Source organism: Quercus suber, unplaced genomic scaffold, assembly GCF_002906115.3.
Source record: "Quercus suber isolate HL8 unplaced genomic scaffold, Cork oak 2.0 scaffold_534, whole genome shotgun sequence".
NCBI lineage: Eukaryota > Viridiplantae > Streptophyta > Magnoliopsida > Fagales > Fagaceae > Quercus > Quercus suber.
The window spans coordinates 224,463-246,078 of NW_027069982.1; the positions used below are offsets into that span (position 1 = coordinate 224,463).

Sequence of the window (21,616 nt, forward strand, 5' to 3'; positions counted from 1 at the left end):
TTCTAATAAATATTACTATTTACAGAAAAAAAAAAAATCTTACATGTTACTAATCACAAATAATTTTATTTATTATATATATAATGATACAAATCACATTTATTATCATTTTAGTTAGTAAGTTTTTTTTTTTTTTTGGTAGTGGCTTTAGTATCATATATAATATATTAAAATGAAAATTCAATTAAAAATCTAAATTACTTAGATTTAATTGCAATTCAATTTTGTGCGAAGCATCCTTCTAATAATAATATTCCTTAGACTGCACTAAATGAAATTAAATCCATGAATGATATATTGTGCCATTATGTGACCCGAAGCAAAGAATCTTAAAAACTCTACTGTAGTACGATGAGGATGAGCTTATCGCTAGGTAAAGAGGCAGGACAGTACTATATATTCACAAAGGAGGTGGTGGACATATCACGTTCACATACGTATTGGAATCCTTGGCGTTTCATTGAAAGATTTCAATTGAAGAATAATAGATGATTCTACCTCTAAGTAGGTACTCTGAAAGTCTGAAAAGGAACCAAGTTCACAGAAAGATAGAGAGAGAGAGAGAGAGCCTTTCGTGTCTAGAAGACTATAGCAAGTAACTCCTGTACTTGACCAGACTTTCCTTCCTCATCTTTGCCTTTTTTTTCCCCCCCTATTCTTCTTCAAACGGCGTTAAAATTCCAAAAAGCTTTTTAAAATTGAAAAGATCGAGCTGGCGTAGAATGTGTACTAGGCCTGATAAGACTGGTACGTGGGAATTTTCCCATAGTGCGTTTCACCAGAACTGAGGAGCTATCATATCCTCTCTTGTCTTTGGCTCTCGAAACGAAAAATAAAAATACACACATTTAATGAAAATTTGCATGTAGCATGCAGTGATGGGTAGTTAGGCACAAAGCACCACATGGTGGCGTCACGATACGGGTAACAATAGCATTCCTCTTGGATCCGGTGCCCATACAAAAACTCCCTATTTTTTTGGGCTTTTATGTGGGGCCCACGATTCCTCTTTGAATTTTTGACCCGAATCCAATCAAACTCTTTGGTTTTTGGTTCATCTTAGACATGTCTATTGGTTAGATTAAGATACATGCCTATAATAACTTCGATTCTTTCCATAATTCTTGCTTTTTTATTGGAGTTTAATGGTGGGAAATGGAGGCAAACCTTGGTGGAGATTTCAAGTTTCGATGCTTGTGGGTGGGAGTGGGGTCAACTCTACGAATAATGTGTGATAATTAAAGTGGTAAATGAATCGAAGTTGCTTATATACAATTTCAATTCTATTAAGAAAAATGTTTGTTTATTTAATAAATAAATTAAGTTTAAATTTAAATCTAGACTTGATTATTAGATAGGCTAAATTCAGTTGTGAGTATAAGGTTTAATGCAAGTATATATAAGACTAAAATGCAAATTTTAGTACTTTAAGTTTATTTTCGTTGAGTTGAGCTCTTTAAATTTTAAATTTATTTAATTCAGGCATTTTTGTTCAATTTTATTAAAAATTTTCCATTAAATATGCAATTAACTAATGAAAAAAAAAATTGACAAAAAATTCTCACATAAAAATCTAGAAAATAAATTGTTTTATGTGATAATAAAATTTTTTTAAGGTAACTTTTTAAACAAAAAATTGGACAGCGATAATTGAATAAATTTGAAATTTAGAAGACTTAATTGAATAAAAGTAAAATAAGAGAACTGAAATGAATTTCAATCAAACTTAGATGGTGTAATTTACATTTTATCCTGTATATAATTATATACATTTAACATTGAATTGCATAAGTTTATAATATACAAAAAGAGAATTTATATATTTTCAACGTAGCTGTATTATCTAAAGTGCGTGAAATTTTGATCGTTCATTTATAATATATATATATATATATATATGTATATGGAGCACACATTTAAAAGATTTTTTTACAAATAGTTGACTACGAGTCTACGAGAAAGCTAACAGATCCTATGAAACCTTTTTTTTTTTTTTTGAGAATAGATCCTATGAAACTTTTTTTGAGAATAGATCCAATCATACCTAAAAGTAAATGAACCACATTTTTCACTGATTAATAGTTAGCATATGATAGATACCTACGTCAAAAGGGGAATCTAAACCATATCTTAATTTGGCCTCACTCATAGTCTGGGATTTACACTGTTCAGAAAGGATATTATTTTTATAGGAAATAGATTTGAAACGAATAAGTAAGATCTGAATCTTTTGTGACAACAATATTTTCTAGACTAGACTGTAGAAACCAAAGCTACCTTTTAAATGTTTTAGACACAATTTCTTTTGAAGTCTTATATAGTTATATTTTAGGTTCTTTGACTAAATTTAAACACACACTTGCATTGATCAAAACTATAATACAAATATTTTTATCTTTTTTAAGAATAATTAAATTCAATATGATCAAAATGTTTGTATTTAATTGAAGAATCTAAAGTATAATACTTAAAGTATCGTACATAAGTAGTTATTTAGTATCTCTTGGTGTACAACCTCTTCTTACATAATACTGGACATTACTAATTAAATTCATAGCAGAATATACCATTTAAGTGAGAGGAATGTTTCCCTCAAAAAAAAAAAAAAAAAAAAAAAGGTGAGAGGAATGAGTATAAGCTCGTCGTACTTTCAAAATACTTAATAATTTTTCATTGTATATAAGTTTTTCCCGTTTAGATTCCAAAAATCGAGGTCCAAATTGAAAGTTCTAAAATTATGTGGACTTAAATGAAAATAATCTAAATTATAGGAACAAAAAAAAGGTGTTTTTTCCCGTTTGGAAACTAATCCTACACTACTGAAATGAAAAAAAATAAAATAAAAATAAAAATGGCTTACCTTCGGTACTTTTTTAATTAGAATCTCCTTTTATTTTAAAAAGAAATTATCACATCACCCACTAACTAACTAAAATATAAAGATTAAAACTCATTATCACTTGCTATTATGTATTTAAAATATAAGGACACCTCCAGTTAAAAAAATACTGGAGGTAAGTCAAACTCTTGAAAAAATAATGTTATCATGGAAAACTAGAGCCTGGACCATTGGCCAAATTTAGTTCATTAATTTATAACATAAAGCACCCACCCAAGAGACCCACAACTTTGCAGCTAGAATAGGAAAAAGAGGTTTAAGATGAAACAAGCCTAATACCTTGACCCCAAGCTATAGCTATAGATCAACACATCAAGAGCCCTCATCTCTGCTCTGTTAGAACTTAGAGCAATCCAAAAAATGTCTTGTTTGATTTATTGGTGATTATAGTTTGGAGAAATACCACCATCACTTGTAACTTGTCATTTGACAAGGCATATCAATCAATAAAATTTAAGACTTGAGTGGAGTTGTGTGCTTTTGTGTTAGAACCCTTGGCTCTTTTTTGTGTGTGTGTGTTTGTTTCAAAAAAAAAAAAAAAAAGTAAGACTCAATAAACATAAAGCTGAACCCAACATTAAACTAAACATCCTAATTGCCAAGACCCTTGTAATTGTAACTCAACTGACACATTTTGGTGTCTCTATTGAAAACATCTAAGATTGAAATCTTCTCCCAAACTATCAAATCATTAGAAAAATAAAAAATAAGACACTCTAATCAACAAATAAAAAATAAAACTCAAATATACATAAACCCTGAACCCAATTTTGGAGAATTGTTTCTTGGTCCAATCCTCCGTGCTTTGTTCTTTACCCGCTTGGGTCTTTTGGGCCTTCCACTTGGATGTGGGCCTGATGCTTCTTCAGACCCTTAAACTTGCAGCTGTTTTGACATATGACATTAATGTCTTCCATCAACTGAGACAAGAGTGTTGAGAAATTTCTTGAGGTCGATTGTGGGCTTGTTTGCTTCCTCTTGGATCATTGGGAATGCTTGGGCCTGAATCTTCTAAGCTTGAGATTTTCAACTTGGTGGGCTTGAATCTTGACTGTAATTCCTTGTCTTTGATTGATATTGCTTAGGCTTCAGCTTTGCCTGAAGCCCTTGTTGGTCTTTGATGATTATCCTAAAGCCTTAATCTACCACATAGTAACGAATCTTGTAATCATGATGGGCTCAAATGTTGGGCTTGGGCTTATCCATAGCAAACAATGCTCAAACAACAGATTGTATAAGCATGATGAACCCAAATGTTGAGCTTGGGCTCATTCATTACAAACAAGGTTCAAATAAAGGCAAATAAAGACCAAACACATGCAATGATTCCATGCATGCTTAGGATTGGACCGACCTAAGTGGGTTCTAAATTGGCTTGTACATGTAGGTTGAAAATAGGCTATAGGTTTACCCACAAGTTAGGACATTATATTCCTTCCAACTTGTAACATAAGGAATGGCGTGTTGCTCCAAATGGTAAGATTTGTACGTTAACACATTAACAAAAAAAAAAATGATTATGTTGCTTATGGGTGGTGGGGTGGTAGATTCACTAATGGGTACCCGAGTCTAAGGAAGACCATGATCCATGACTACAGCTGCCTTGACTTCCAGGCAATACACATATATAAGAACACATGATGCATGGAAATTTAAGAGATGACATGTTTCTAGTCTCCAGCTTAGGACTAGAAAGTAGAAACCATAGTGGTGGTGGGGTTTTTTCCTTAACCATATTCGTATCTGCTTTGGGGTCGTGGTTCTAACCAGTCACAAATGGGCAACGTGGGATGGTGAGTTTTGGAAAGTAGTAACAGAGGTTTTATAGTATAGTGTAGTGGTTGGGTACTTGGGTGTAGCTGCTGGCCTGCTGCAGAGTTCTAATGGATTCGGTGCATTAGTTGGTATAATCGCACATTTGTATGAATAATGTTAAAAGTTAAGACCATAACAAATCACACAATTTTTGCACAATTTGCCAATGTGACAAGTGACTCTTGTGAGTGGTAGAGTTATAATCACAATTTTTCTCAACTACTCACAACTCACCACATGGACAAATTGTGGTAAAAACTGTGTAATTTTTTATGTTCTTAGCATTATTTTATGCAGTAATTATATCTTCTTTTTAACATAGGTCATGTAACCTTCATATGTCCAACCTTGTGACATTACCTGCATTTAACAACAGTAATGTCCTATAGTTTCCTTGATTATTATCGCAGGAGACTTCCTTGGTTATTGGCATAAGGATTCGAAGATTGAACACAGTATTTAGAATGTTGTGTGACACTGGCAATAAATACAAACTCATCTTCCATTTTCTTGTGAATAATAATGCCCCTTCATGTTTCTTCTGCCATCAACTCAAATGAAACATCATCAACAAAAGGATAAGTAGTACGACAAAGAATGGAAAGCTCTCACTAACTCAAAATCATCTTGCAATGACTTAAAAATTGAACAAGACATGCATGTTTCCTCTCTATACTGATAATACAACTCAACAGCGACTGTACATTTCGGTTCCATGAGGGCTAAACTAATTAATCCCAAGACACTTCAACATAAAAATCAGAGAACGATTGTCCTTCCTTTTAATTTGTTTCAAACTGGTAAAAAATATAGCTCAATTTTCTGTCTTTCTGTAAAATCAGTTTGAGAATTTCATCTTCAATATATGTATATATATATATCCCAAATTTTCTTTTGAAGTTTCATATAAGTTGCATGCTTATTGAAGGTTCACTATATCAGCTATTCAAATAATAATTTTTCTATTATTAATCTCACACTCTTCTATTTTTTATTCAAAATCTTCATCCTTTTTACCCTGTGTATCTAATTTATTATTATTATTTTTTTAATAGTATCATATATCCACAAACCCTTTTCTTTTAGAATATTCCACGTAAGAAAGACTAATGACTCTGGATTAATACATTCATTTGAATAGAGATGGCTGAGATAAGCAAGAGGTGCCATGCCTAAATGCTAAATATTGGGCCGAACAAAGGCTTATTGCTTAATTATGTAAGCATAGCATAAGACAAGATGTCTTCTCTCAATTATTGCACATGGCAATGAGCAGTGACAGAGGAAATCCAAATTAAGCGTGATGCTGAGTGCTGACTTGCTGAGGTGCCAACCGACAACCAAGAGAACGGCTCTGACATACGAGTGTCTGGGAAAAGGCTAAAAAAACTTTTTGTTTTTTTGTTAATTTGTTTTTTGTCTCAACTTTTTTACAAATAATTTAACTTTTAGATTTTTTTTTCTACTCAAAATAAGCTAATTTTTAGTCATATTTAACTTGCTTTTTGTCTCAACTTTTTTTACAAATAATTTAACTTTTAGATTTTTTTTTTCAAAATAAGCTAATTTTTAGTCATATATTTAACATAAAAATTATTAAAAAATTGTATTGTTTTTAAATAAATAATATACAAATAAATTACCAACAATTGCAAGACTACAAACCTACACGTGTGAACTATAAACATATTGTCGGTTAGTTGTTTTGTGGAAATGCGTCTAAGGTGCACACTCTGAACAAAAAAAAAAAAAGGCTCTCCATGCAGCCACGAACACTCTCTAGAGAGGAAGAAGCTGAGCTGGTCTAGAGCAATAAGAAGGTAAAAGATATCAACCATGCGGAGTTCAACGGTGGATCTCAAGCATCCTCGTCCTCGTTGGGAAACCAAGCCACGGGTTCCAATACCAAACCTTCATTAGACAAGCTTGTGGGGGAAATATCAGGTGCCTTCGCACAAGTTTTTGACTTAACCGACCAAATGGAAGAGGACTTGGACTCCGACGATGAGAGTGGTGAGGCCTCCAAATCCATCCGTGATGGGCAGGTGTAAATCAAGCTATCTAAAAAAACTAAGAAGCGCATTTGAGGTCCCTAGTCTAAGGCTATCATAGTGAAGCTAGTTGGGAAAATTGTGGATCTCAGCTATATGTAGAGCACGTTGGCTCAACTTTGGAGACCTAAAGGGAGGATGGATTGCATCGACCTTAGTTATGGCTTCTTCTTAGTCAGATTCTACTCCAAGGAAGACTTAGAGAGGGTGATCAAAAGGGCATGTGGTTCATCGAGGACCACTTCCTATCCTTGAGACCGTGGGAGCCATTCTTCAAGCCATCAATAGTAAATGTTTCTTTAATTGCTGTTTGGATCAAACTTAATGAGCTCCCCATCGAGCTATATGAAACAAAGGTGCTTAAAGAAATCAGTGAATCCATTGGCAAGGTGTTACAAATTGATTCACATACAGCCATGGAGGCACGTGGTAGATACGCCAGATTATGTATCCGGATTGATATTAACAGGCTGCTTTTCAACAGCATTCTTATTGGTCGTTTTGAGCAGGTGGTGACTTATGAGGGGATCCAAAAATTGTATTTTTCATGTGGCAGAATTGGGCATAAGGTTGAAGCTTGCCCATACACTATTTGCAAGGAAAAGGATAAGGAACAAATATCTCCGACAAAGGAAGCTCTAGAGAGCCAAATCAATGACGTTGATGACGGAAGCGCTGATCTTCAAAACTTGCACGGCGTTGTCACGCACAATGCATATGAGGCAACAGACGTGGAGGGGCATTATGGTCCGTGGATGATGGTAAGTAGGAAAACATATGGACAGAAAGGGAAAAGGACAGATTACAGTACTGGGCTTGGTACAAGGAGTGCTGGCAACTCAGCATGGAATTCCACTAATCAACTGTCTCCAGTTTTTGCGGAAGGAATGAGCATGCCTGTTGGTGGTCCTTCATCTAGCAAAAATTTACCACGTAGACTTGCCAATCCTAAGATTGGGACCAGGTTCAAGAATGAGGTGAAATCGTGGGCTTCAAAAACTCCAAGAGTGTTTACTATTAAGGAAAGGCCCACTTCAAGCCCAAGTATGGCCAAATTACCTGTGGGCAGCTTTAAGGAGGCAATGGTTAGTTTGAAGCAAGATAACAACCCAAACCCATCTCCTCGTGTACAACCTATCTCTCCTCAGTGAAAAACAAAAAGCATTTGGCTAGGAACTTAGCTTCTGATATTTTACCCAAGAGCACTGCCTCTTCAAGTGTGGAACGTTTAGACAGGAAGATCACCACCCCTCCCCTCACCTATCCTCCTTTATCTCGGTCTGAGCCCAACCAAACCACCTGTGCCACCTTTGAATTCTCAGCGAAAGCTAATGTTGAGACCAGAGTACTTGCTGAAAGTGAGAGTGATCAGAGTTTGCATGCCTAGCTCATCGGAGAGAAGAGTCTTACCGATAATCATATGGTGTTCGATGAGGGAGTTCAGCTGTCAACCCAGAGTTTGGATAGCAAAGATAGGAGTCTTGCCGAAGATCATATGGTGTCCGATAAGGGAAATGGAGCTGCTCCTTTCCTCTAAAGTATGTTACACGGCTTTATACCTCCAGTCCATCGCGAATTTTATTTTTTGGAATAGTAGAGGTGCCCTGAAGCCTAATTTTCAGGGACATATCCGTAATTTAGCCCAGGAGCATAATCCGGCTATCCTTATGGTTATGGAGACGAAATTGGGAGGTGATAGAGCTAAGGCAATTATTGACAGGTTGTCTTTCGATGGTGCCATCCACACAAATACCATCGGATACTCTTGTGGTCTGTGGCTTCTTTGGAATTCAAACTTAGTGGGGGTGGAATTGCTTGTGAAGATAGAGCAGGAAATTCACATTGAAGTTAAGGTACAAGCCTCTAGACTTACTTGATTGTTTTCTGCTATCTATCTAGCCCTAGGAGTGAGGAGAGATGTATATTGTGGGAGAATTTAACTAAAGTTGCAGAATTACATAAGTTGTCGTGGGTTATAGCTGGAGATTTTAATGAGCCGTTAATTGATGAGGATAAATTTAGAGGTAGAGGTGTAAACATCAATCGATCTCTAGTTTTTAAGGATTGCCTTGATAGATGCAGTATGGTGGATATGGAATTTTCTGGTCCTAGATATACTTGGACTAACAAGAGAGACATCAGCAATTTGATTCTTGAAAGGATTGACAGATTTTTCATGAACTCGGATTGGTGCGTCATTTATCCTAATGCCAGAGTAACCCACCTCCCTAGGTGTCACTCTGATCATTGCCCTGTTCTCATGGAAGCTCAGCCAGTCAGTACAATCAAGCTCATCAGGCCATTCAAGTTTCAAGAATTTTGGCTTTTTGACATCTCCTTTCCCACCATTGTTTCCAAAGCTTGGAACAGGAATAGGGGCGCTGTCCAACAATCCTAGCTCCTCTCTCATTTGTCTTGAGAATCAGCTCCTTAATGAGTTGGAGACTATTCTAGACTAAGAGTGTGATCTCTGGTTGTTAAAGTCTAGGCTAAACTGGATGATCCAAGGGAATAAGAACACCTCTTTCTACCATGTTTCTACCCTTGCCCGGAGGAAGAGAAATCACATTGGGGCAGTCAAAGATGAAAGGGAGTCGTGGCTCACTGAGGAAAGGGAGGTAATGGAGCATTTTAGCGCAGGATTTCATACTTTGTACACCATTGCCCAAGAGATGGTCTCTTGGAACCCCCCTTATTTGGATCAGTGGCATGTTTAGCTTTCAGAGGAGGAAAAGCAATTGCTTGATGTCATGGTTTCCACTGAAGAAATTAAGGAGACTCTCTGGTCCATGAAACCTTACAAGGCCCCAGGACCGGATGGGTTGCATGCTGGTTTCTTCCAAAGGTTTTGGCTCATAGTTAGGGATTCAATGAGGAAGGAGGTTGAAAAATTCTTCATTGAAAGGAAAGTTCTCGAGTTTCTTAACAACACTCATACTGTTCTCATTCCTAAGATTCAAGGTCCGGAAACTATTGGGAACTACAGACCAATCAACTTATACAACTTAGTCTACAAGATCATCACTAAGATATTAGTTGCCAAGATCAGACCAAACTTGGACAAGCTTATCTCTCCTTGCCAAATCGCTTCCATCCCAGGTAGGAGAGGTGTTGATAATGCAATCATTGTCCAAGAATTAATTCACACCATTGGGAGAGCCAAAGGAAATAGAAGGATCATGGCCATCAAGATCGATTTAGAAAAAGCATATGATAGGATTGAGTGGAGCTTTATTAGGGAGATGCTCACTCTCTTTAATTTCTCAAAGAAACTCATTAAGCTTATCATGAGCTGCGTTACCTTAGTATCCACTTCCCTTCTCTTAAATGGTGGCAATCTTGACCCTTTCTTGCCCTTGAGAGGTATTAGGCAAGGTGATCCTCTCTCCCCCTACCTTTTCATCCTTTGCATGGAGTTTTTGGGCCATTTAATTGAGTAAAAATGTACTGCCAAGTTATGTACCCCTATTAAAGCATCTCGAAGTGGTCCGTCTTTTTTGCACCTCTTCTTTGCAGACGATTTGGTCTTTTTTGCCAGTGCAACTCCAGAAAACTGTGCTACCATCAGTTCTGTCCTCCAAGAATTTTGTAATAAATTTGGGCAGAAAGTTAGTGAAATAAAATCCCGTGTTTTCTTTTCTCCTAATGTCGACCTTGATCAAAGAGATTCTTTAACTAGCATTTTGGGTTTCAGTGCAACCACCAATTTCAGCAAGTATTTGGGTTTTCCTATAAAACACCCAGGGAGTAGAGGCATGATTTTGGGTCCATTTTGGATAGGGTTAAAAAGAAACTTGCTAGTTGGAGGCTAATCTGCTTTCTATGGCAGGTAAAATGATTCTTATTAAAGCTTTGACTTCAACCATTCCTAGCTATGTTATGTAGAGTAATTTTTTACCCAACAAAATTCTCAATGGCATAAATAGAGTCAATAGGAATTTCCTTTGGGGGTCCTTTGAGCACAAAAGGAAAATGCACTGGGTCAACTAGGAGATGGTAACCAAGCCCAAAGAATTAGGTGGTTTGGGGCTACAATTTGCAAGAGGGAGAAACACGGCTCTCCTAGCTAAACTCAATTGGAGATTTCACACCGAGAAGGAATCTCAATGGGCCAAAGTTCTCAAATTCAAGTACGGCTCAAGGCAGCGGATAAATTCTAGAAATGAGTCAAAACTTCCAAGTTCTTCAAAGGTTTGAAAAAAGGCGAAGCTATCTTCAATAAAGGGATTAAATGGGTGCCAGGGTATGAGAGTAATCTTAATTTTTGGTCGGATTGTTGGTTAAATAGTGGCCCTATCAAATCTAGCATTCAAGACCCCCTTCCCCAAGGATCGGCCAGCCTCACTTTGAAGCATCTTCATGCACCATATGGTTGGAACTAGGCTACCATACCATTTGAAATTCCCTCAGAAATTAAAGCTAACATTCAAGCGGTCCCATTGCTAGTAGTTGCTAGAAGTAGTGATAAATTGGCTTGGAAGTTTTCTACAAAGGATGTTTTGATATGAAGTGTGCTTACCACTTAGTCACAAATCAAATGGAAGCTGATTCCTTCTCGGGTGCAGGGATTTGGAAGCTCCAGACCTTGCCTAGAATCCAAATGTTCATTTGGAGGTGCATGCACAACAGCATTGGTGTCAAGGAGTGCTTAGCCAAAAGAGGTATTTCTTTACACATTTCGTGCCCCTTGTGCTTAGAGCAACCTGAATCTATTTCCCATGCCCTTCGTGACTGTTGCCTAGTGAAACCAGTGTGGCAACAGTTGGGGTCTCATAACTTCAATGCTAATTTTTTCTCTCAAGACTTTAAACTTTGGCTAACTTCTAATGCTAGTTCAAAGTCTTCTCACTTTATCAAAGGTGTTCCCTGGCATTCCCTTTTTTCGTTTGCTATATGGTCATTATGGAAGCAAAGGAATCATGTTGTCTTCAATAACAGAGGAGTCAACCCAAACCTTACCAATTTGATAATTAGGCAAGCAATGGAATTTGTGCTCTGTGTTACTCAACCAAGGTGCAGCAACCGAATGGTAATCAGACAAATCAAATGGGAAAAGCCAAACATGGGTTGGGTCAAGCTCAATACTGATGGGTCTGCAGATGTTGCTTCAAGGACTGCTGGAGGAGGAGGACTGATTAGAGATTGATGAAGCGTAAGTTCGTCAGTCAAGTAAGTTCGTTAGTAGAGTAAGTTCGTCCAAACTGATGAAGCGTAAGTTCGTCAGTAGAATAAGTTCGTCAGTAGAGTTATACTGATGAAGCGTAAGCTCGTCAGTCAAGTTAGTCAGATGGAAGCAATCCTCAGCCTGTATGAATGTACTCTCAGAGGTGGTCACCGGTGTGGTGTCTGCCACAATGCCTCCGATGCCAAAGTCAGTATAAGAAGCTCTCTTGGGAATAAACAATGTAATTGAACAGAATGAAAGAGATCTCTTAGTGTCTATGTGTGTGCGTACCTTGTACTTGGCAATGTGTGGGCTTTATATATGCTTTTCATAGCTTCTAGCCGTTGGGGTAGTTATGGAGGTCTTAATGCTCCTCTTGGTAACGTTTGGTGCTATGTAATGTGGCTTTAATATGCTCCAACGGTTCATACAGTTGGCTTTGTAACCGTTCTGGGTGTAATTGTGCTGCATTGAATGGTCTTCCTGCCTTCGTCAATGACGTGGGTATTAATATGCTCGTCCAGGGATATCTTCGTCGATATCATGGTCGTCGTCTTAGGTAAATGAGTTCATCAGTACCGTCAGAGATGATCGGGGCAATTGGATCAAGGGGCTTCACTACAAAAATCAGTAAAGCTAACAACTTCTTAGCTGAAATGTGGGCCCTGTATGATGGTCTCCTCCTATGTAATCAGCTAAACTTGAATGATGTTATGGTTGAGCTTGATGCCAAAGCTCTAGTTGATGCTCTCAAAAATCCTTCATATGCTAATACTATAGTTTCCTCGCTTTTTGATGACTATAGATGACTGCTGCATAGATTCCCCACCTAAGCATCAAGCATATCTATCACGAAGCTAATAGGTGTGCTGATCAATTAGCTAACTTAGGTAGTTGTCAATCTTTAGATTTCATTTCCTATTCTTGTTTGCCTATGGACTTGCTGCCTCTTGTTATGGCTGATTGTCAGGGGATGGTGGTAAATAGGCTTTGTCCTGAGCTGTTGCTTTCTTGTTAGTCTTTCTTAATGATAATAATAATAATATTAAAAAAAAATTATTAAAAAAAAAAAAAAAACTATAAACATGGAAAGAACTTCTCATTGCTAGGGTTAGAAACCCTCGAGGAAGAACCGTCAAAGAAAAGACCTAAAAAGAGAAACAATATTTACAAAAGCCAAGATAGGCTCTAATTGATATCAGCTCCCAAAGCCCAAATATATAAATAAAAACATGATTATAAACCTTTTATTTATTTATTTATAATTTAATAGCTACAACAAGGAAGGATTTAAATAATTGATATTTTTGTTGTAAACACTAGAAAGTGCCAACAAACTGAGTTACAAGGCTCTTGATAACTATTAAACTAAGACAAGACAGAATATTGCTTTTGAAACCAATTATATGAGTCACAAAATGAAAACAAAATATTTCACAACTATCATAGTAGTAAGTTAATAATAGTAAATCATAAAGTGGTGTAAGTGATTGATTTAATAAAAACTTGTGAATTTAACTGTTGTAAAAAAAAAAAAAAAAAAAAAAAAAGAGTTACAAAAATTGTTTATATATATAGCATTAGAGCACTTGCAGTTAAGTAGCTAGTTTTACACATTTTATCTCAAAAATCTTTCACATCACAGTTAAGCTAAAGTTGTCTAACTATTCAATGTTGCTATAGTAATTCATAATAACCATTCATTTGTGTGTGTGTGTTGTGGCTAAAATGCAAACTATACTATCTAAATTTGACTAAAATTCATTCAGTCATCTAATTTTACTTTTGTTAAGTTTCAAATTTATTTAATTTAGACATTTTGCCCAATTTTGGTAAAATTTTTCCCTTAAAAAAATTATTTTCACATGAAAAAAAAAAACTATAAAATTAATAAAAATATTTTATAGGTTTTTGACGTGAGAATTTTTTTTTAATTTTTTTATTAGTTAATTGCAACCTTAATGGTAATTTTTTTTAACGAAATTGAACAAAGGCACGAATTGAATAAATGTGATTTGATTTAGGTATTTGATATTTGAGAACTTTGTGGGTTTGTTGGGATTGATGATAAAATGTGTGGGTTTTGTTTTGGTGTTGCTTTGAGACATTTTACTAGTTTTTTTTTATTTATTTTTTTTTTTTTACTTGTTTGGCTTCAAGCTTGGTGGTTTGGTTGATAAAGGCGGTTGGTAGAGGAAGAAAGAGATATGATTTGAGAGAATAATAATAAATTAATAAAAAAATAGTATTTTAATGGAAATATAGTGTAAAATAATTAATTTAATGTAGTGTGTTTTGAAAAACAATTATGTAAAATAAAATATATATATATATATATTATACTAAAATTGACACCAAAAAAAAAAAAAAGAGGTGCTAAATTCGATGGCGTTTGTTACTAGTGGAGTAAGTATCCGGAACGAATGATTATTGGAACAGATTTTTTAGTTGCCTGCAAATAAATGTTTGTTACTAGTGGAGTAAGTAACCAGAGCGAATGATTATTGGAGTAGCACTTTTTAGTTGCCTACAAATAAATGTTACGAGGTAGGGGTTAACCCTAGGTAAAGCCATCCCAGTCCTATCATTATAGCTATAGTGCTTCCCTTTTTGTCAAAATTGATGTTTCAAAATCATTTCCATCGTTTTCTCCAAAAAAAAGAAAAGAAAAAGACATGGCGATCAGCTCCAGCAACTTGTATACGAATTTATGCAGTGAAGTGTAAAGAATTAACCACCCTTAAAGTCTTTATTTTTTAATGATTCTTTCCCCACTTTAAATTATTATAAGTAAAATTAGTAAAGATGGAATAAATTCCTTCCTCCATACATATTCTTTGGAATTGCAAAAGACCAGCTTAGTTTATCACATTCTTTTTTTCTTTTTCTTTTTCTTTTTCTTTTTTATAAATAATTCAATAGTTACTATGAGAGTAAATTTGAACCCTAGATATTCTTAAAAATGGACTAACCAATTGAATTACTAGGCTCTAAGCAGTTTATCACATTCAATACCTATGTAAACAGATTTACGGCTATGCTTTATGCTCTTATCTATTACCCATTAAAGGCGTGTTACGGTTTTTTTTTTTTTCTTTTTTTCAGGTCATGTTCATAATGGTTGTGCGGTATGAATTGATTCGATTTCAACCTTGATCAATATATTTTTACAGCAATTTATAAACTAAAGAATTCACAAACTAAAAGCATTTTTAATTTTTTACAAAAGAGCAAAAGACACTAAGTTGAAGTTCATCATCTTAAACGGAGACAACTGATCTTAATGAAGTTGATCTGCTGCAATGCTCCTTCTCTAGGGAATAAGTGATCAAGTCCTTCACAACTTGACGGAATCTTCTTCTGTAAGTGGGGAACTTTGATACACTTCTTATCATTCCAATCATCCTGCAAACACATACACTATTAGAATACATAAAGGATATATCTTTTGAACATTATAAAAGAAGAAGAAATAGGATTAAAAAATTTCTCTTAACATAACTAAAGATAAATTCAGTTGCTTGTCAATGAGTCCATTTCCACTTCTGGGTTTCATGTTAAACAGCTGTTTCAAATTCTACATCATATGAAGTGATAATTCTATTTTCTTCATTGGCACGGCAACATTTGACAGAAAAGTTTCCAGTCAATGCAGCATAAGCAATCATACTGGTTTATAGCCAAAAGGATAATCAAAGTTTCCTTGATTCTTAAATTAGCCAGAACCCTAACTCTTAAGGCCCAAAAAAGACAGTAATGTGAAATCAGAAATTCTCTCCATTTGATTTCTGTGAAATTACAGAGATTTCAAATTTTCATTGTTTTTTTCTATAATTTCATTACAATCAAACAAAGAATCAGTTGCTAAGAAATGTGAACTTATAGACAAAAAATATAAATATATGGAAAGTTTTGCTTCTCTAATTACTTGGAGTTGAAATGAAAGAAATAGTTCATACCTTCTACTAATACCCTGGATTTGAGCAGCTCTGAGGGCATCTTGAGGTGCTAAACTTCCATTTTGCCACGCTTCCGTGCGTTGTGTGTTGCTTCCGAACAGAACTGCTTTTTCCAAGAACCTCACTTCATCTTCTCCCAATCTTATGACCCTGATCTGTTCCTTTAGGACCATTACAGGATTAAAGAACCAATCCAACAATTTTTCCTTTGGTCTATTGAAGTAGGTTACTTCAACACCATCAAGCAGCAACAAACCACCTGAATTGGCTTTGATGGAGTTGAGAAGAGCCTGCAAGAAAGAATAACAAGGCAAGCCAACACTAATAATGGTTGCTTCATCGCTATTCTTTGCCTGCAACCATTCATAGAGGTCAGCTGTCGTTATTACATCAGCATCCAAAAGTTCTCTGCCCCTCATTTCACAATACCTCACCATACTTTCCCAAATCTGTTGCATTGAGAAAAAAATACAATAAATTATTTCATTTGTCATCAAATAGTACAAGCAAGAGGGCAAGTTTAAAGAACTTTTTTATAATTCAGAAAGATGTCTCTGCCAATTTTAATTTTGAGGACACTTATTTATTTACCAACTATATGCACTTTGATGATTTTGAGCCTGTTAAAATTGGCACTACTGGTCAAAGAGGGTATAATTCTTCTAAGAATAAATAACATCACTAATGTTCAAACAATATTCTTGGGTAAAAAATTATTTTTAAGTTCCCTATCTCTAAAATAGCAAAATACTACAAGTTAGAGTGTAGAGTTCCTTTCCTATGACCAGATTTCATAGTAGTCAAATTCATATTCTCTAAAGGTCAAGCTTTATCAAGATGAGGTAGAGTATATATTATTACAACTTTCTTCTTTATTTTAATAATTAACAGTCTTTGTGAAGATTTTACAATTGGACATTTCAATGGATGACTCATTAATATAATCTTATAACTATTGTACACAAATAGAACCTGCACCATGTAATCTGGCCTGCAAAATTAACAATTCATACATATCCCAAAAATATTATTAGAGGGAGGCAGGAAAATGATGTATATTGTTATCTCAAAGGTTGTGAGATTAGTAAGAATATATTATTGTGTGTATATATACTGGCAGAAATAAATCGAACATATATAAAGAACAAAATTAAAACTCAATTATATTTGTTCGAAAGCTAAAGTCAAACATGTGTAATATTTACATCTAGATATATCCAATGGATCTAAACTATTGAATAATTGACTCATAATATAGAATAAAATCAGAAAAAAGCCCACGCCTGCCACACAATATTGAAGCATACCTGTACCACTTTTACTTCTTGTATGGTCTCTATAACTGATCTTGAATGAGCTAAGCTTGGCATAAGCATTGCAGGTGCTTCTGTGGAAACAGAATTGATTTTGCCTACAGCCACATGATTCCCTCTAAAAGAAAACTCGGATGATTGAGCAATACTTTTCTTTCGATACAGGGGCCTGGCTGCAAGCAATGTGATTCTTACTGTTAAAAATTGAAAAGAGAAAAGAAAATTGAAGTTCTAAAAGTTTAGCTTAATAGGATCAATACAAAACATGGGAGAATGATAGGGAAAAATGATTACTTTGGAAGGACAGTCCCCTCTCGAAGATAGAGCCAATCATTCGTGTACTCGTCAAATTCAGCGACCATTGCAATCACATAAGCTAAACCTCTCCGGAAAGATCTTTCCTTCATTCACAAGAAGGTTAAAGGGTTAGTTTAGTTGCAGCAAAAGGCCTAGGTTAAATTACAGAGGAATATATTAAAGTATCCACAAACCTGATATACTATAACTGAAGCATACAATCCAATGAAAATGCTCGAAAAAATCGCTATTAAGATACTCGCCACTACAAAAATTGGCCACAAAAGGATTGTCAAACCAGCAATGGGGATGCAAGCTGTTTCAAGAAATGGGCCTTCTCGGCTAATTAGATCATGTATCAGTCGAAACCAGCCCTTGAACAACATATATGGACTCTTCACAACAGCAATTGCAGTGTAAAGAGGAATGTCCACCATTAGCCCCATTAACCCAGCAATGATGCATGCAGGTACATGAATTAACCTGCAAGATATATCCAGAGAGTTAGTTCTGAAAGAACTGCTGCTTTTACCGAGGATGGTCAGCTCAACCACCCAATATTTGTTAAATTTTAATTTGTGTTCCAAATAAGGTAGAGCTTAGCTCATCAACTAAGTCCAGGAATCATATTAAGCTCCACCCTTAGCCAGGCAGGGCCTCCAATTTTTTTTCAGCCCTAGCTAATGAACCTACTAATTTCAAGATTTAATAAAAAGATACTCCCACACTAAGCAACAAAATAAACGTACATGGTTTTCTTTCTTAATTGCAAAGGTAATAAGATTATAGTTAATATGATGAATTACATCACCATTACCTAAGAGCTCGAAGCTCATTTGAAGCAGGGGATTCCCGCAACTCCTCCAGGTAAAGTGGGTATGAATGGTAACATATGTCTGCAAAATCTCTAACCACTGTACAACTTCCTTTAATGGTGCCCCATGTTCCGTCCTATGTATTCATAGAAATAAAGTAGGTATGAACTTGGTCAAACAAAAAGAAAAAAGAAACAAAACCCAAAAGCCAACAGTGGGTGCTGAATCAGAGAGAAAACTCAAACAAAAAAGGCAAAGTCCAAAAACTTACCACAATACAGTGTATGAATTTCTTGGACTCATTGTCCTCTCTGAAGGCCTCAAAAGCAGAAACCCATGGAGTGAAGAATCCATACCCCACCCCCACAAGAACACTCCCAGCAATGCTTAGACCCAACCATAAACCAAACAAGGCTGGTAAACCAGCCAAGATAGCAACTTTAAGTGGTGCATCAAATCTATTAGTCCTGTAATCACCACACCAGTTACCATATCAGGTTAAAAATTCACAAACCCATATCATCATAATCACCAAAATTTACAATCAAAATTCAAAGCAGAAATAGACAGTTAATTGAAGAAATTTTGACAAAAAGTTATGAAAGGTAGTTACTTTATTAGGCTGTAAACTGTCCAGGCAGCGTGTGAAGGAAACAGACTAAGAATTACCCCAACATTCCCTATTACCAGTATCAGTGCAGCAATAGGACCCACAAGTAAACCTACAACATTTATTGCAAAACCAATGTAAGAATCAACAACCCATGATCAAAATCACATGAAAAAAAAAAAAAAAAAAAAAAAAAAACTACATAGAACTTAAAAGGTAGAAGGAAAGAGAGGAAGGGGAACCTTTAAGAGCACCCAGACAGAGAGCAGAGCAGAAAGCAAACACCACATAGAGGATCCTCAACCATTCTTTAAAAGAGTGTGGCAAATCCATACCAAAAGATCACATAAAGCAACAATAATAGCACCATGAAAGAGATATATATATTCACCGAAATTAGAGTATCTGATAGATTTATGGATTCTAAAAAACGATTATATATATATGGATAAAACAACTAAGTAAAAAACAAACAAAAAAAGGTATAAATATTATTTGTTGATATATATGAGACAGAGAGAGCCAAGGAGACAGAGAGAAGAAAAAGCGATTGAAGTTGTTTAAGAAGAGACGTATACTGCAATATCGAAAGGTGACAAAAAAAGAGAACAACTGAACGAGACAGAGTCCACACGAAACCCAAAAACCAGAATATTTTTATTTCCCACCAGGATGTTAGGACTTAGGAACAAGAACAAGAACCAGAATACTCCTCTCTCGTCCTACAAATTAAAATTTAAAATATATATATATATATATAATATAATAAGTTTCAAAATGAAAAAAAAAAAAAAGCTTTGGGTGAACATGTGAATTTTTTGTCGTTTGTTCCGTGCGCCGTCGTTCCGTTTTCTAAGCTCTACCTCGAGCATATCAAAGTAAAACGATTCGAGAGCCAAAACCCCGTATTTAAATCCAACGGCTCTTGTTAAAGGTGTTTAGCCTGCATAATAGTGTTATTCATGTGCAACTATTACCTTGTCATGTTACTCTCTCTCCCTTCTTTTTAGTGATTTGATAATTTTTTGGAGTCCCATTAACTAGTAGCCTAGGTTAATAAATCATTTTTATGGCTTCTAATTAGCTCAATTAGTAAAATAAATTTGAAATTTAATTCTCGTTTATACTAAAAATGGATTAATGTCTTGGTTTGATAATAAAAAATCATCAACAAGAGCTGATCTCATAAGTTAAAACTTTCTAAAAATATAATTTTAATACCACTTATAAAAAATATAAAAAATCATAAAAAAAAACCTTTTTTAAAAAAAAAAAAAACTTTCCTAAATAATTCATTAGCAAATGCTCTCAAAGTATCGGTTAATAAATTCAATTTTTTTTTTTTAAACCTTTATAATGGTGAATGTTAAGGCGTGTTCTTAGAAAAAAAATTAAGGAGAACATAATGGATCTTTTCTCTTTTTCTTTTTTTCAGATTCATTAAATCAAATAGGCCAAATTAAACAACATGAAAAATGTCTGGTTGTAGCTCACTTTCTAGAGATTGCATTATAGCAAAAGAATGCTCAACAGAAAGTAGTAAAAATTAATAAAAAGATAGAATTTTTTTTTTAATTGAAAATTTGACCTAAACGGTCGTGAGGAGTGAGGACCTTAATAAAATATGGCCTTGACAAAGGCATGGGAACTCAAGTAGAGGTCCTAGGCTGTTGGCCATGTGCCACGCTATTAATTATATGCTTAATATGTTCATAACAGGGTACATAGTTAGCATATATAAAAATAAAATGCCTTTCCCAAACAAACAATTTTGATGGGCTTTTGGGGAGATCGCAAAAGAATATTAAAGGGAGGTCACAAGTGTGTTAAAAAATGCGACAAATGCTGGCCCACAATAATGCAATTTGACCTTGATAGTTTGATGCTGACTTAGTTTTTGGGACTCAAATTGATTTGTGGTGGTCCTGTAGAACACTTAAAATCAGAGACACCGTTTATTCAGGAAAAAAAGGGAAAGAGGAAAAGGCTACTAAAAATCAGAGACACTGTTTTGGCTGCAAAATAAATAAAAAGAGATCTCGAGGGAATTTTTGTACTTTTGGGGATTCCGTGAGGGACGAATGGAAATGGAATGATTGTGTGTGAGGATGAAAAAATTGGGGATAAACCCAAAATGAGAAGGCAGAAATTGATTTGTCAAAAGGGACGTATCACTTGAATTGCACTTGCACGCACCATGTCAATTGCCATTGATTGATTGAGAAGCAGTCAAGTCCACATAACCGATGTCGTAGCATTGTGTAATGGGAAGAATATTACCACGTCACCTATCACCAACTCTATTCGGACTAGGCTACATGTCTTTCTTTTCATCATTTTTACTCGAGTAATAGTAGAACTCTAAATAAATAAATAAATAACAAAAAAACAAAAAAACAAAACAAAACAAAAATAAACTGCAACATTTTTAAATAGTCAAAGTTTGCCTATCAATTTTGTAGTTAATAGTTACAATTTTTACTAGAAAAATATGTTTATATGTGATTGAATTATATATTTTTTACATTTTTAATATGTAAGTCAAATTTTATACCAATCAGATGTTATTTACTATTTGATCTATAATTTTTTTTAATATATAATTTGATTGATAATAAAGTTATTAATTTTGATATTCTAACAAATTTACAAATATGAAAGATATAAAAAAAAAAAAAAAAAAAAAGTAGTCA

General features: G+C 34.9%; 1 protein-coding gene across 1 annotated transcript; it reads right to left on the bottom strand.

The window, feature by feature from the left end:
* Positions 1-15,081: 15,081 nt before the first annotated feature.
* On the bottom strand, positions 15,082-19,643 carry LOC112034890 (uncharacterized membrane protein At3g27390). The gene is made up of 9 exons (XM_024067710.2): positions 19,166-19,643; positions 18,927-19,035; positions 18,585-18,780; positions 18,316-18,449; positions 17,693-17,981; positions 17,496-17,602; positions 17,196-17,370; positions 15,889-16,337; positions 15,082-15,334 (listed from the first exon to the last, which is right to left on the bottom strand). Exons 1-9 carry the CDS (start codon positions 19,254-19,256, stop codon positions 15,190-15,192), a joined length of 1,695 nt encoding a protein of 564 aa, XP_023923478.1. The 5' UTR covers positions 19,257-19,643; the 3' UTR covers positions 15,082-15,189.
* Between the last annotated feature and the right edge of the window lie 1,973 nt (positions 19,644-21,616).